Source organism: Telopea speciosissima, chromosome 1, assembly GCF_018873765.1.
Source record: "Telopea speciosissima isolate NSW1024214 ecotype Mountain lineage chromosome 1, Tspe_v1, whole genome shotgun sequence".
In the NCBI taxonomy this organism is placed as follows: domain Eukaryota; kingdom Viridiplantae; phylum Streptophyta; class Magnoliopsida; order Proteales; family Proteaceae; genus Telopea; species Telopea speciosissima.
The window spans coordinates 70,072,574-70,090,442 of NC_057916.1; the positions used below are offsets into that span (position 1 = coordinate 70,072,574).

The 17,869-nt window shown below is 39.0% G+C and overlaps 1 protein-coding gene across 3 annotated transcripts in view; it reads right to left on the bottom strand.

Annotated features, from left to right (window-relative positions):
* Window positions 1-1,549: 1,549 nt before the first annotated feature.
* LOC122663433 (structural maintenance of chromosomes protein 6B-like) overlaps window positions 1,550-17,869 on the bottom strand; it is a 123,150-nt gene continuing 106,830 nt past the window's right edge. For all 3 annotated transcript variants that reach the window (XM_043859149.1, XM_043859155.1, XM_043859156.1), the window contains 2 exons: window positions 5,233-5,327; window positions 1,550-1,861 (listed from right to left, as the gene is read on the bottom strand). In XM_043859149.1, coding sequence (XP_043715084.1) covers window positions 1,804-1,861; window positions 5,233-5,327 — 153 coding nt within the window. In that variant the 3' untranslated portion in view covers window positions 1,550-1,803. The remainder of the gene's footprint in view (window positions 1,862-5,232; window positions 5,328-17,869) is intronic.

Below are 17,869 nucleotides of genomic sequence, written 5' to 3' on the forward strand. Positions count from 1 at the left end.
CCTAACTCAAGGCCTGAAAAATCCAACCTTGATCAATCCTCAAGGTCGGGCCGGGCTGACCCTGATTGGCCCTGATCATGGTGAGGGGAAGGGAGATGCATGGGCTGGATTGGACCGGGGAGAAAATTATCAATTTTACTTAAAATAACACTATAAAAAATGTATATATCACTTATTATCTTCATATTTAATAAATTATATAACAAAATGTGGATGACATTTAAAGTTTATAATATATATACTATATCAATATATATTTTATAGTATAACTTAAAACAATCCTAACTCCGGATTAGAAATTTCCAGTTTTGATCCGCCCTCAGGGCCAAGATATCTCAGCCCAGGCCCTGTTCGGGCTCAGGGCGGGCCAGGGCCGACAGGACCAAATTTGCACTCCTACTGCTACCATGTATTCAAAATAGTGTAGAAGGTGCCAAAATTGGATCAACCAATTTTTTTTTTTTCACCTCGAAACAACTGTGGTAGAAGGTCCCAAAAATGACCGTTGGATTGAAAATCTCTCCATGTGTCATCATTTTAGAAGGGTACTGATACCAAACTGGGCGATGCGAACTTGAGAGGATAAATATCAGCTCTATGGTGCTTACTGCCTAATCCTCATTCCTTATATTGACATAACCATTGATTAGGCCCTATTAGCATCTCTAGCCGGTTTGGTGTGAGTTGGAGGGACACCAAAATTAAATCCACGGTATGAAAGTCTAAACTTTACATCAGCTAGCCCTACTCTGAACCTGGTCACCGGAGAGATCAATGAATGGTGTTACTCAAGCCAAAGTTATGATTCCGATCATCAGAGTTTGATCAATTGTCAAATTTCAGGATCACCAAAACCCATTTACCAGATTTTCAGGTCAAATCCTGATCACCCAAGTTGTAAATAACAATATGTGATTACCCAGCACAAGTTGCCAACAAGTAACAGATCTACGATCAAATAGACTGTACTTGAAACAGAAAGAGAATGAACACCGTTCATTTAGAAACCATAATCAAACAACTCTTGAGGTGCCCATCAAGAGATAACTTCCCAAGAAACATTTTACAATAATTTTATTTTTCATTCTTATTTGGGGGACAGAGGAAAGGGAGGGGGGGGGGGGGGTGGGGGACACATCCATTATATGTGTTCCAAACTCCAATGGGATAAAACAATTAGTTTCTGATGCCACATTAGTATTAGAGCTTTATTCAATTATTAAAACTCTCATTGGTATTTTGCTGCCTCATCAATAGATTACCTGTCAATTGATCGCATTTATCTATTGTTTTATCATATTTTTAGTCTTTCCAGTATCAATTTGTTATACCATATTATATTGAAGGCCTATATATATGGTGTTCTGAGTAGTAATTGTATGATCAAAGACATCTTCAATAAGGCCATTATCCACCGATTGAACCTTAACCAAGATTCAAATTATTCTCAAACTGAGAATTTCATTTGAAGAGAAACATCATGAAGAAATAGCTAAGCGATGATTGATTCATTCCATTAGAATTGTTTACTAACACAGGGTTCAAGTGATTCTACAAAAATCTCCCTGGAGCTTTAAAAAAAATATATTGGGCTGGTTAACAGAATGACAATTCCCGTGTATCAGCATTCCAAAACAGTCATCCAATGAAGGTCCCTATACATGGTCATAAGCATAACAGCAAAAGACCCAGCCAAAGAAGGGCATAGATACATAGGATAGTAGAAAATCTAGCTACTCAAAATTAAATGCGATAGACAATAGGCAGACAAAAAAAGAATTCACAAGTTCTGATCTGCTTAAATCAAGAACGAGGAGCTGCCATCTGCTGCTTCTTTACCCTCGGCCCTGCTTTCACCATGCTGTATTCCATACAAAAAAATATAAAACGAATTAGGACTAAATATCCATATTCAAGTTTAAATGCAATTACCTCTTAATTACACAATATTCAAATCCAAGTGCTGCTGTTAGGTAACCTAGGCTTGCCCCACTAGCCAGAAAATTGAATGTTCCGGCACGGATCTTGGGCATGATGACTGGCTAGTGTACCCCTTCAATTGCAGCCCAAGCCTGTCTAAACACACCCATGCTGTGCAATCGCCATGCTCATTACCACTCTAATCCTCCTGAATTCTCACACTATTGGCAGCTAAAACAGATTAAAAAGTGTCACAGGCTTGGGCAAGCCTCCAGACCATTCAACATATGGTCAAATTTGGGCCAGGCATTGCCACCCCTACTCGCAGAAATGGTAATGAGCTCCGCACATGGAGTATAATCAAATACCATTTCATATACTTGCCTCAGCTCGGAGAAAATTGCTATACAATATGGTCCCAATATAATAGCAGCTCAAGAGCGGTCTACTTGGGGCATTTAATGCTTTAAATGATTAGGCCATAAGAGCATGTATTTTGATTCTACCTTGTATTGGCACGGCCCAGGCTCAGGTTTATTCAGAATCTTTAAAAGGAGCTTAATCTGGTCAATCTATTCCCATTACCAACTACCACGGACTTCACCAGCACATTATCATCAAGCCATTTCATCCCATTTATAAGTATGCTTGACTCAGGCACTCAACTATTTTATTTTGGTTTTGATAACTTCTTTCAACCATTTATAAGTCCTTTCCTTCTTAGTATAGGAGTCAGTTTTCGAGTCTTCTATATAAATTTGTAAAGGTGCCAGCATTGTACATAAATTTTGATCAATGAAGAGGTTCTTGCTGTTGTCTTCTCCATTAAAGAAACCCTTGTGTTTGATCAATGAACCCCTTGTGTGTGATCAAGGTTTAAATTGGTGTGTGATCCAGTTGAACCACCTTGTGGTGTGAGGCCTGGATGTTTAATTTCTTTTTGTTCTTATTCTTTCATCAGCCTTCCTCCATTAATCAAGTATTGTTTTTGATTTCCTGCGATTCTGTCTCTTTGCTGCCAGCGATTCTTCTACATTTCACTCACTATTAAATTGTTGAATTGACAATGACGTACTGATCTGATTTCAATTCTTTTTACTGATTCTTTCCATTGAAATTTTTTTCTATCATAATCGGTAATCAATTTCAGATTCTAATCTTTAATTGATAAGAGTCCTATTTCGATTAGGAGTTCATATGCAAGACATTTTTTTGCATGAATTCTGATTCAATAATCGATTGTTGATCATAATCCTACTTTCTGTTTTCTGTTTTGACCTGTGAAATTATTGTTTTACCCTTATCCTCGAACAGCTAGGATTAGTCCATATTTTCTGATCTAGAAAATAAAATAGTTCATATCCTCGAACAATTTTGGATTGGGATCGAGGATTCCAATCACCTGTTCTTTGCTTGCCCTTTCTCCTGTTCCATCTGGAAAGGCATCCTTGCTAAATGCTGACCAAGAAATCTTCGGATTCTTCCTTTTGACAGAGAATGGCTTTGGGTTGATATGACTTTTGGTGGTTCTTCCCTCTGTGATGTGGTTGGAAAGCTGGCTTTTTGTGTTGTCATCAATCATATTTGGATGGACCGAAATTTACGGAAATGGACCACCAAATCTAGAACTCTCAATCAGATTTGGGATTCCATCTCTTTTGAAATCAAAACCAAACTTAGTTCGGTTGCTCCCTCAATTTGTAATGACAACCAATGAACAAGCTCATTGTTGTCTCCTAGGGCCTTCCCTCTATCTCTCTTCAAGCCTCGGGCTCCCCTGTTTGAGTCTTTGGCTGTGGTTTTTATTTTTCTCCCTCCCATTTGAGGGTTGCTGTTTTTCCTTTTCCTCTTTGGTAATGAATTTATTATTCACCCAAAAAAACTTTTGGGTCTTATACTTTTGGATCAAAGAGATTCATTTCAATAGAACTCTTCGAAACTAAACATTAATCTCTAAATCAGAACCCACTAAAGTTTTATCATTTCTATTAATTATTAGTTTCTCTTAAAAATTAAATCTAATTTGGCACTGTCATAATAAATTACTCATTTTAAGAACTGATTACTGAAAAATAAATAAAACATGTGTCGAAATTCCATGACTGCTACTTATGATATTAGAAGATTATTTGTACCAATTCATATGACATCTATTCTGACACATGTCAAAAGGGAATCATAATTTCATTCCCCAGAAATAATGAAAACAAAGAAAAAACAGGAGGGATTAAATATATGGTTTTCAAGCATCAGGTTTCAATTTATAAAAAAAAATGGTGGGGTCATAAAAAGGTGCGTATCAGCTTTTGCAAGATCAGGAGAGGGGTGGACCGGAGTCGGTCCTAAACTTCAGCCTCTTACTAATTTTTTTTCTTCTCTTTTTTTATTGGGAGGGGGGGAGGGGAGGTTGAGATGGTCAAGCTGCATCTGAACTAATGCTCGAGTTGGGTTAAACAGCTACATGTCACGGCCTTAGACCTTACTAAGCAACCGCGCCGGCACTTAGCACTCACTCTAGCACTAAGTCAGCCTTTCACCAACTCTAGCAAGGGACTTGGGAAGAGAACTTAGAGAACACTAGAGAGACTTTGAAAGAATGCACTTGAATTGCTTGAAAGCTTTTAGTACAAGACTTGATAGCTTGCTTGCTTGATTGGTTGGGTGGTTGATTGGTTGGTTGGTTGGTTGGTTGGTCGGTTGGTGTCTTGGCCAAATGAGACCACCTCTATTTATAGGCAACTAAGAACCCAAAGAATGCCTAAGATATTTACAAGTGTCCTCCATCCAATGGTGGAGAACTTTCTAGCCTAAGAGACTAGAACCTTCCCACCTCCTTTGTGGAGGATTCTAGCTACTTGGAGAACTCTAGAAGTCTCCTCCTTCCTTAGCTATTTACAAGGTTTTTTTCTAGAAGCTTCTCTAGAAACTTCTTTGACCATTCTTGCGTCTAGAGGTTCTAGAATATATCTAGACTCCCTTCTAGTGTAGAGAGTTCTAGGCCATGGACTTGGTCTTAGCCCAATGTCCAAGTCCATGGGCTTGCAAGTTAGGCCCGTGGGCCTTTGTTGGGCGGGCCGTGACATACAGGTCAAATAAGGATTGGGTGAGTTTCTTGGGCTAGTGGTTTTATGAGTAGCAATTAAAATCTTTAGCTACAAAGTTTCATCAAACCAAACCCAACCAAGACACGGAAGTACACCACTACAGGAAGCAAATGACTAGTTCCAAGAAAGCCATTGAAAAGGTGCAAGACAAATGATCAACATAATCCAAGTGCAAGCCAAACATGTAAATGCATATATATATATTTACCTGATATCATGTGGGGTTATGAATATCCATTGTGACCCTTGTAGCAGTGCAAAATCCACGAGGGTATCCAAGCTGATTTTTCGGCTAACAGCATCCTGAATAACAAACAGAAGTGAGAAAATTCCAAAAGGAATCTAGTTCCCTCAAAGCACAACAAAATTTGGTGCAATTACACTTCCTCACAAGTGAAAAACGTCATGATAATTCTCATTAGCAGCTGTTCATGCGCTGCTTGATGTTGTATGATATGGAAACAGTCAAAATCTCTTGCATGCCTAGGAATTGGACTCAATAGGCTTAAAAAACATGACTTCAGGGACTTGTGCAAAAACTGTTGTGATTACATACACAGCAGAAGTTAAGGAAAGGGAAGAAGAGAACCAAGAAGGATTGGAGAAAAAGAATACGAAGAAAAGAAGAGTGTTGAAGTCATTGACTCCCACTCCATATGCTATTACTTATATTAGAAAGCAATAAAATTACAAATATGCCCTTATAAAATATGATATTTACCCCACATACACATTTTACATGTACGTGACCAGAATACTAGCAGAAGTTATTCCAACACTCCTCAAGCTGGAGCATAGATATCATACATGCTCAGCTTGTCTAACATATCAGACACGTAGGGAACCTATTCTCATAAAAGGTGTGTATAAAAATCCAGATAGAATTTTTTCGTTGGTGACAGTCCACTTCAATATGTTTAGTATGGTCATCTGAACTGGATTGTGAGCTATATTGATAGCTGATTTGTTGTCACAGTAGAGTCATAGGTTTGTCAGTCTCAAGACCCAATTCATGGATCAACTTCTTCAGCCACAAAAGCTCACAAAAAGCTCTACTCTGCCTCAGCACTAGATCTGGAACTGATCACACTTGCAGCATATGAAATATCTAGACAACTGAGGGTGAGATAGATCAACTTCCCAACCAGTCTTTGTTATCTCCCTGCATGACCAATTAGATGTCCACTTTCCTCACCCAATTTATGATTTTGGTCAATGGGTGAGTCTATAGGGCTTACAACCCAACATCCCCGTTTCACTTAAAAGATATGGACATACTTCCTTAATCTCGAACTGTTTACCTAGATACTTTAACTTTCTCACTTCATCATCATCACCAATCACCACCATATCATTAACATACACAATGAGAGTTGTAAGCTTGTCGTTCGTTCTCTTGGTGAACATGGTATTATCAACTTGGCTGAATGCATTCATTTTTTACCATAGTTTGTCTAAAGCGATCAAACCAAGCTATTGGTGATTGTTTGAGGCCACAAAAGCCCTTTTTAGGCGGCACACCTTACCTCTTGTTGTGGGAGACTTGAATCCTGGGGGTGTTTGCATATACAAGTTTCAAGAACTCGGTTTCCCCCAGCCAAAAATCCGAGTTGGGCTGAGATCTCGGCGAGTTGGTGTATTTTGTTTTTGAACTCAAAGGCTGGTTTCAGTGGGTTTTAGACTTAGTTTGGGCCTGAAACTTGGTACTCAGCCTATTTTAAGCCATTTAAATACAATGGCACTATCAGATTTTGCAAAGAAAAGTCCAAATAGGAGTTTCACTTCGGACCCTAGGTTGGTAGGTGATGACCATAGTTGTCACGGCGGCATGGCAGTCCAAGGCGGTGGAGGCCTGTCTAAGCGCTTAGGCGGTAAAGTGGCCGCCTAAGCAGAGCTTAAGCGGTAAAGGCGGTCTAGTGTTAGTTCCCCGCCCCCCCCCCCAAAACACTCAATACATGATGGCATGATGCATCATAGTATCATACCTTATATCATTAAAAATTAAATTTAAGCCACCTCAAGTCGTCAAAATGAAAAATCCATGATACATAAAAATTCAGAATAATCAGACATCATAATGTACATAAACTAATAAACTATAAAGAATTTCATTACCCAAAAAAATAAAAAAAAGATTACAGATGTAGATGTATAATCCCATTAGTGATCATAATTCAGTGATTCATTCACTGATTCACCATTATTCCATTACAAATAAAACACAGAAGAAACAGCAGGCAAAGAAGAAGAAGAAGAAGAAGAAGAAGTTTACAAAAAAAAAAAAAAAAAAAAAAACAGAGAAGAAGCAGCAGTTTAGTGTGTTACAGAGAAGAAGCAGCAATTAAAAAAAAAACAGAGAAGAAGCAGGCAGCAGTAAATCAAGCATGCAAGCAAAAAAAACAGAGAAGCAGCAGCAGCATGCGTTACAAACTACACAGAAGAAGAAGAGCACTTAACCAAGCATTCAAGCAGAAAAGACAAAAAAACCAGACAAGCAGCAGCAGGTTAGTGCGTTAAAGAGAAGAAGAAGCAGAAGAAGCAGAGCAGCTATCCAAGCAAAAAAGGAAAAAGAGAAGCAGCAGCAGGCGATACCAAAAATAAGAAAAAAAAAACAGAGTAGAAGAAGAAGACGACTATGGAGTAGGGGCTACTAACTACTTACCTTGCCGGAGACGGAAAGATAGGAACTAGGAGGAAGCTTTGTGGCCTTCGTGACTTTGTCTGAGTCTAGTTGCCAGAATAGCAGTGCCGGAAAAGAGGAACTAGGAAAAAGATTTGCCGCCTTCGTTTGCTAAGAGTCGCAGAGTCTTAGACTTCGCAAAGAGAAAAATTGGTAAAGGGTTTTTTACTTTTTGAGAAGTTTTTGGTTTTTAGCTTTTAGGGATTTCAGTTTTGTATGATCCCATGTAGCAGCATTACACGAAATACTTGTACATCAACAAATAAAAAATAAAGAAACAGAATAAAGGAATAATGCATGAAAAAAAAAAAAAAAAAACCACACAAGAGAGGCGGTCGACTTGACCACATGGCGCACCAAGGCGTCGCTTTAACCGCCTTGGCGACGCCTAGTTGGTCAAGGCTCCTGCCTTTCGTGACTCTCATAAAGCGTACCATCGTTTATCGCATGGATTCCCGCTTGGACGCCAAGGCGACGCCTTCACAACTATGGCGATGACATACTAAAATACCCTACTCTGCATATAATTTAGTAATAGAAAGCAATCAAAGCATTCAATTAATGTAAAAGAACTTACATAAGCATTAGAAATGTAAAGTAGGGTATTTTACATAAATCTTAACATATATGATATACCTCTATCCTTCCAAGCCATGTTTACGAAGCCAATAAGGCTCAGATTGTGCCACATAGGATTCCCAAATCAAATTTGAAATGATTTGTAACAAATCTTGCAAGTTTGATGCAAGTTGGATGCTAATTGATGTCTGACGCAAGTTTTCCGTTGAAACAATGTGGCAAAAGCTAAAAAATCAGCTCACCAGCCCCTTTCCCCATCGAGTTCACCGAGACAATCGAGTTTCTAGCGAGATCTCAGACTGTCTCGGTCAAGATCTGCCCCTTTTAAACAATGGTTCGGTCCAAATCTCGGTTGAACCGAAATCTCGAACCGAGATCTGGACCAAGTTCGTGCACTTTTGTATTTCGCCTCACATCTCGAGTCTCAACTCGATAAATGAAAAACCGAGTTTTAAGCGAGATCTCAAACTATGTGCATATACACCTCTTCCAGATTTCCTGATGTAACCCCAGGTTCCAAAACCCTAGCTCTAGGTTGCTATGGACCCACCAAAGCAATAAAAATCCAATTATAGAGGAGTGCCAATTCTGTAAATTAATAGAAGTTCTGGATCCCTCTTGGTAAGGAAATAGGAATTGGGACTAATTGGTAATAAACCTTGAAGAGATGGGCTTTTCTAGAATTTCAGAAAAAGGACTAACAAAAATTAAAATCAACTGTAAGAAAAAACTAAAGGAGCTTTTGTAAATAACCATGATAAGGACCTAGTTGCAAATAACAAAAGTTTGCCCCCCCTTTTTCAACCTCCTAATCGAGAAAACCAGTAGAGGAGAGTTCCCTTCAGGTTGGGAGACCTGTCTCATATAAGGTCCAATCAAACTAGGATATTAGGAATAGATGTCCAACCCTCAACCCTATTGAATCCAAACCATAAAAACCCCCCAACAAGCAAGTATTAAATTAAAATAAATTCCTGAATTTGGTGATAGCAGCAATGGCAGATCACAGCAGAGTTTCCTATTAAGTATCTCTAGGATGGAAGAGTTTCAGGAGCAAAGAACATCGGACTAGGGTCACCTAGGATATAGAGACCCATGCCCAAAGTCTGAGAAGGAAGAGGAAGGAGAGAAATTGAATCAACCATTTATGGGCTGCACCTATCACCAGAACAGAGTAACAGTACAGTAATAGAAAATAAAAGGGAAGGAGGAGAAACAGAAGAAAAGAAAAAAAAAAAGAGATACGATAGAGCAGGAAGGGGAACTAGGAAAGGAACTAAGGGGAGGAGAGAGTCTGAAACAAACCAGGAAGAAGAAGGGGAGGAGAAGGAACTGCACACAACACTAACAACGTGAGCAACCAATTAAAAATTTTAATTTGAAAAAAACTCCTAATCTCCTACTTAATTTGAAAATAGAAACTGAAGCAAACTAGGAAACTACTACCACAACAGGAACTCCTTACTATCTAAACCCAATCATAAAAAGAGATCCCCTACCAACCACTATTGGACCAGAAGCCAGGTTTGGGTAGGGTTCGTCGCGGTCTGGGTTTTTCATCTAGAGGCAAAGGTTTTTTGGTAATCAACTCCATATTCCTGATCATAAGCCTTTGCTACCAATCTAGCTGTATATTTCTCAATAGAGCCATCTGACTTATACTCATGGAACTAAATCTCGGTCGACCCTTGCAGTTTCGACTAAGATATCTCGGTTTTGACATAAAACGAGATGAAACTTAAGGTAGATACTGGATTGACCATATTTTGATAGTTTTGAGCAGTTTCAACCAAAAATACCAGGTTTTGACCAGCCCAGTTTAGACAGAAAAATACCGAGTTTTGACCAGATTCAGTAGTTTCAACCAGTTTCAACCAGCACATGATATTTTGAGTTTGGCCCAGAAAAATACCAGGTTTCAGTCGAAATCTGGGAAATCTCGGTTTCAGTTGAGAAACATCGAGATTTAGAACCTTGCTTATATTTTACTATGAATACCCATCTGCATTCCATTGAATTTCGACCCTTTGGAAGATCAACCAACTCCCAAGTACCATTACTTTCTAATGCCTCCATTTCCTCGCACATAGCTTTTTTCACTTTGGATTAGCCAAGGCCTTTGAGATATTCTTGGGAATTGGAATGGGCGACAAGGCTACAGAATAGGCCAGACCTGTTGGAGAAAAGGAATCAAAGAGACAAACTTGACAATGGCATGGTTAGTACATGACCTTTTCCCTTTCCTAACAGTAATAGGAAGATTTAAGTGAGATGATAGGCCGGGGCAGATGAGGAAGCAGATGGAATATTACCTGTACTCCGAGGACGGGGATCTGAAGAGGACTTTTGGCATGCCCTCTTCTGCTTCTGACTATATATAAGCAGTTTCCAATTCTTCTCTGTTCCCTCACCTCCCATCTCTATTCCTATTTCAGATTCCAACCTTTTTTCTCTCCCTACATCTGATTCCCTCGTCTCCTTTAAATTGTTAACATTAAAATAATTAAGTGGGAAAGTTAAAGGGATGGTAAGGGCCACCGCTTCATGCACCCCCTGAAGAAGTGGTGGTGAGGGATAACAAAGGAATGGCCCCCGGTGAGCAGTAGAAGAGGTACCACTTATTGGAGCTACTACTAGAAGTATAGATGGCTGTTGAATTTGAAATTGAAGCCACTAGAATAGGCCTTGGGGCAACCTGGACGGTCCCATCCTTCTGCCCTAAAAGACTGGTTTGTGTGAAACCAGATCCTGCAACCAGAACCAGATGGTAGAACCATTCTGCCATGTTGGAGCTGCTGCACCCACACCATGTAAGCTTTGAACTTTTAGTACTGTAGAGCAACATGAAAGGTACTAGTTTCATGACCTAAAAGCCCTTGGTTGGTGAGAGAAAGATCTCTACCACTTGACCTAGCAAACTGCCTGTAAACTCAGAATTAGGGATGTAAACGGATTGGATAGTGCTATACCCGCATCCGCATCTGATTAGCTTTCGGACGGATTCAGATAGTGCCAATCGGATACGGACACAGATACAGATCGGATATTTTATCCGTTTACATGTAATTATAGCTTTTCGGATAGCTATAGCCTATCCATATCCGTATCCGTTTAGCTTTCGGACAGATTCAGATAGTGCTAAATGGATACAGACACGGATACGGAAACGGATTTCGGCTATTCATTTACATCCCTACTCAGAATCTGTCTCGGTTCATGCTAGGTGGTTCCAAACTTCTCCGCAGGTCTCTATTTCACTTCCAAAGATCCAAGGTGACAATCCTCAAATGCTCTAACCTCTGTGTATATAGGAATCCCTCTTCTCTGTTAGGTTCCTTACTAAGAAAGGAGTTGTGAAACAAAGAGGATTAGAATCACAGCAACTTCTCCCATGTCCTATCAAAATTTGACATTACATTGATTCCTAGAATCACATCAACTTCTCCCATGTCTTTTGTATCAAAACTTGACATTAAGAGTTTCTTTGTTGATTCAACAATCTCAAGAATTATACCCTTGATTAGGGTTTCAACCTTGCCTTGAACTTGTCATAAGACCCATAGGGTTTCAATTTCTTCTTAAAAATTGACTTGGTATCTAACACCTTGGAAGTCGGGGTAGGTCAACCAACTCCCATGCATGATTGGCTATTATAAAGTTTCACTCACTTTTAATAGCCTCCTTCCAAAAAACAACACATGGAGAAGTTATCGCCTCTAGATATGTAAGAGGGTCTTTGTCAACAAAATGAACAAACATATCATCACCCGAGTTGGTAGCTTTCCTTTGTCTCTTCCTTATCTTTAATACCTCTTCAACACTAGGTTGACTATTATATAAGACAAGTCTTTATCATTAGAGCTAGATTTATCCACATTAGATAGGTCCTTCCTCATAGGAAATATATTCTCAAAGAATTCAACATCCCTCGACTGAATGATAGTGTTGGCATAATAAAAGTTGCTCTATGGTCTTAATCACTGTTATGTGTCACGAATTCTTGTACCCGTTTCGAAGTTTGCCTTGCTCCAACATTTTTGGTGGCGACCCATGGTATTTTTCTAAGGTCCAGGATGGTAGCAAGGGCTTATTGTGTAAGCATTTGAAACAAGTGGGATTTTGGGATTTTCAAGTTAGGGTTTTTTGGGGGAGAGTTGATGTAGTCCTAGGTAGGAATAATCCCACTAGGAACCAGGGTAATAGGGTCACACACAAAGGCTGACCGATTGGGACAGCTTAGGCTAATTAAGGCAGAATTAGGGTTAGGACTAGGAGTTTGAGCTAGGGTTTTATTTAGTAATGATGTGCAGGTCAAAAGGAAGCTAATGATATAGGTTTTAAATAGGTTCAAACAGAAAATTAAAATTTTGAAATTCTAGGGTTAGGGTTTCGGGTTTTAGGTTTTAGGAAAAGAGATCAATTTAGGGTTGGGAGTGGGAATTCTGGACAGGGGTTCTGGCTGAGTGATAAGGGCAGTATGGGGAAGGTTCGAGTGTAATATGGTTAAATTCTGTAGGCTGGTTAGGTCAGGGCAGGGTTTAGGGTTTTGGGTTTCAATGATGGTGAGGAAAATTAAGGTTTAGCTATTGGAATGGGGACAGAATGGGGATCGAGTGAAGGAGATGGCCTGCTGGAACTATGGTGCAAAAGTGGGACAGATCTGATGGTGGAAAGGGGCTGGACAGGATAATTAGGGTTTAAAACAATTAAGGTGTAAGGGGGATCGATTAGGGTTAGGTTGGAAGGTTAGAAGGAGGAGGGGGAATACTAAAACAGTAAAATAACTTACTGAATCGCAGGTTCTTCAATGGCAGCTTGGAGAAACTTGATTGAAGAAGAAGAAGGACCTCCCGATCTACAAGATGCAAGGAGTCGCTGGAGTCCACCAGCCCTCACCTAGATATTACTCACAAGGCAAATCTTTGAGAAGAAAACCAGCAGCAGCAAAGGGACGATTTTTTTAAACATAACTTGGTGGGGGAGCCTCTCCCACGGTTTCTTATTAAATAAGAGGCCAAAGGCCTATTCCTAAATCTATTACAAATCAAATCTCTCACTTAAATCGTGGAGAGGTGGACCAATTTAAAAATAACTTAAAAACTTAAAAGAAAAGACTTATCTACCCCTAATGACTTAAGAACAACTTAAACTACTTAGAATAAAAGAAGATTCCCTACTAGCCAATAGGATATAAGAACTTCTTAGCCAATAGGATCACTTCACTTAAATTAAACCAATTGGATACAATCAATTTAAACCGGTTCAATTAAAAACACAAAATAAAAACTAAGTATAGAAATAAACTAAACTAAACTAAGGCCTCTACTGAAACCCTAGGCTTAGGGTGGCTTTTTCAATTCGAGGTGGCTAGGATCTGCATCAAGAGTTCTTGTTGTGCATCGTTTGGGTGTTTTTGAGAGATCTCCACTATGCTTTTCTTCCATTACATAGTGAATCATCTTCAGTTTCGCCCGTGGACGTAGCACATCATATTGGTGTGAACCACGTTAATATTTGTGTCATCTTTGCTCTGTTTTGTTTCTTCGTGTTTCGTAGTGTTTGCATTAACAATCACCAAGAACCTATAGTTGCACTATGTTGTGCATACCCAATGAACACACAATAACATGTCTTGGGTCCTAATTTCCTTTTCTTAGGTTATATTTTAGGGTAGGTTCCTCCCATACCACAATTCAAAGGGAAGAAGGTCAATCTTCTTATGAAGGATTCTATTTAGGTTGTAACAAGCCTATTGATGCAGATTCATCATCAAATAGAGCTTGTTAGCTTAGGAATTAGTCTAGGGTTGGGTTATATACATGTTGGGCCTTTGATCCCATGGGTTTTCTATGTAATAGGTCACTTTTATGGACCTAAAGTATGGGTAATAGGGTTGCATACGGGATTAGTTGTTTTAGTTCCATACTTAGATTTATTTTAGTGTTTTTGTTCATAAATTGAACCGATTCAACTAATGGTTCAATTTAAGTGATTTTAGTAGTTTTCTTTTAAGTGTCTAGTGGGGCTGGATGAGAACTCTGTTTTGAGTCTATTTCAGTTTCCTAGTCAGTTTAAGTTACTTATTAGGTTAAGGATTGTGTTAGGCCTTTCCTTTTTAGTGTAGGAGTTTATTTTTGAGTCTTTTATATAAGGTTGTAACGGGGGCAAGTATTGAACACGAATTTTGATATCAACAAAAAGCTTTTGCTGCTCTTCTTCTTCATTGAAGATTTTTGTCTTGTGTCTGATCAAGGCTGGTGGGATGGGTGTTTGATCCAATCGACACCTTGTGGTGTGAAGCCCGGGTGGTTCTTTTGAAGATCTCCTTCAAGTTCTAGTTCCAAGATTAAATTTTTATTCAACTTTTACATTCAAAAAAGTTGCTGCCAAGGATTCCCTGCAACAACAATAAGTTTGAAGCATCCCCATCCCCATACTTCTTCTCTTAATCCTCTACAGCCCCAACCCTAGCTTTCTCCCCTTTTGTTTCTTAATTCTCCCATAACCTCTAACCTGCACAGACCAATCCAACCATCAAAACCACATCAAATTAGGATTAAATTTCCATCTCTGCCCCATTAACACTCAATCCAAACCCTAGCTCCATCCTTCCACTCTAAACCCTAGATTCCTTCAATTTCCATTACTCAAAAACCCAAAAACCATAAACCTAACTTGCAGCCCATTCAAGTTTACATCCCTCCCTACATCAAAACATCTCAGGACCTTCACTGATAGACTCCCCTGCACCAACTTGACATAACCCACATATCAAACCCTAACCCTACCCAAACTCTAACCCTAATTTGACCAAAAAAACTATTTTGACCTAACTGATTCACATATTCAGATCAGATCCTGGTTGATTGGCTCCTAGTTTGATTTTTCAAACCTCGGACTACATTACCTATATAATGGCTTCCCCCACATGTTTAAGGGTAAACTTGAACTAATCAACATGGAATTCATTATTTCTTTCAAAGTTTATTCTTCTTTTTTGCAACTCCTTTTGACTTGGGTTGGTGATGGGCTGTAACCTCATGCCCAATCTCATTTTCTTCACAAAACTTGATAGACTTTGAGTACCATACTCTGTCCATTTATCAGCCCACAACCTCTAATCTTCTTACCCAACTGAGTTTCAACTATAAGACATAAAACACATTCAATATCATCCTTAGTTCTTAGAAGCTATATCTTGGTATATCTAGTAAAACCATCTATAAAAGGCAATGAAATATCTCTTACCTCCTTGACTCATGTGACTAAAGTTACCTAAGTCACTGTACACCAAGTCTATAAGATCACTTTGCCTTTCTACCAACTTGTGAGGCTTCTTAGTGAACTTAGTGTCCAAACAAACTAGACATTTGCCCATCATCGGTTTGGGATTAGGCTTTTTATTCATAATTTCAGAAATGCCAAGTACAAAAGCCCATTTGACAAATACCCCTTCCCCACATACACATAATTTTTCAATACAATAACTTTATCAGCCTATATTGACAATATTAGTCTTGCTTTGTTGAGGAGTGATTCCAACACCAAATTCTGATGAATCTCCATCACATGCAGCATGTCTTTGACCACAAGTGTCTTTCCTGATGTTAACTTCATAATTACTTGGCACTTACCAATAACATGTGAAGTCTGGGAATTACCCATGTAGACCATGTCACCAGAATCAACGATTGAATAGTTGTAAAAAGAATTATGGTCCCCACATATGTGCTTAGTTGCACCCGTGTCAATGACGCACTAAGTTGATTTCAGTCACAATCGCCGTAAAGGTTTCGGTTTCCATGAGATTCACCTTGGCTTTGTTGTAGCCTTTCTTCTTGAGTCGTCAACAATCACGCTTAATGTGACCAAGTTTGCCACAAACGAAGCAGTTCCTTTTCTTCTTCTTGAATTTGTTTTTCTTCTTAACATGAAGGTTCTTCTTGAATTTCTCGTTCTTGCCGGACTCAACAAGGTTACCATTGGACTTGAATTCCTTGGCCTCTTCCACCTTGTCCTTTGACTTATTTTTCTCCTCTATCTTCACCCGGATTATGATTTGGTCAAGTGACCAATCCTTTCTCTTATGCTTTATATTAAGTTTGAAGTATTCTAGGAAACCGACAACTTCTCTAAAAAAGAGCGAGGACCATGCCTTCCTTTGCCAACTTGGCAACCAAGACTTGAAACTTATCAATTTGAGTAAAAAAACATTAATATCATTTTTCATAATCATATCAAGTATTTGGTACCACATACTTCCTACTACTGACATCCTCCAAAACATATTTCTTCTCCAACACTCCATATAATATAAGTGTATTCATAAGGAGCATATACAATGTATAATTCACTTCTCAACGAATTCAGAATCCAGTTCTTGCATTGGTAGTATGCTTGCAACCAAGTGTATCTTTTTTGGTCTTGACAGTAGGATCATCACTCTTAAAGGTAGAGGTTCACCTGAAGAAGCCATATTTCTATAATCTTAAGAATTGTTGAAAATTAATAACAAAAAATAATAATATAAAACTTATCTCAATGGCTTAATCACTTGAATTGATGCAACCACATATTGTAGGAGAGCTTTATACACAGATCAAATCACGAACAATTAGTGGGGCTAAGTCTATCTTTAAGATAGTAATCTCCCCTTATAGTGCAATACGAGTTCCAACGAATCAACCTCCAAGATGAAACAGCCCCTTAGGCCTTCCAGTAGTTGTTGCACTCACTTATTGGGCCATGTCTGGACAAACTTAGATTGTACTCAATCAACCAAAAGGATGGAAGTAAAAAAAAACTCTCCAAACGTTAAGAAAAAGACAAAACAAAGAGAGAGAGAGAGAGAAAGAGAGGGAGCAAATGAGTAAGACAGAGGGAATAGAACACTTTGTATATCTTCTAAAGTGTCCAAGAAGTCCTCTATTTATAGAGGAGATATAACCCCTTGGAAAAACCTGTCCAAGGTTTTGTCCAAGAGGGCCCAAAAAGATGTGTCTCTCGGAAAGAGGGAACCGAAAACTAGCCGTTACCGACATCCAATGCATTCTGGAGGCGTACACCAAACCATCACCAACATCTATGATGCTCGTCCGATGTTTGTAACCGTTGAGAGGATTAGAATTAGAGCCGAATGCTTGGATGATCAATGATCACCCCAAGCTTCTAATTTATATTATTGAGAATAGAGAATAGAGTTACAAGTAAGTAATGTGGGACTAAACCCACATAATAGAAATAAGAATAAAACAGTAAAAAAGTCCATAATACCCCCCACGGTATTCTGGCTCATATAATCCAACACTCCCCCTGAAGTTGGAGCATTTATGTCGTGCATGCCCAACTTGACTAAGATAGGAAGAAACACTTTGCCACTTACCCCTTGGTGAACACATCGGCTAACTGATCAACAGACTTCACATAGGAAACACAGATGAGTTCGGCTTCGAGCTTCTCCTTAATGAAATGTCGGTCAACCTCAACATGCTTAGTACGATCGTGCTGGACAGGGTTATGAGCAATGCCAATGGCCACTTTATTATCACAATAAAGCATCATTGGAAGATGGACAGCAACACCAATA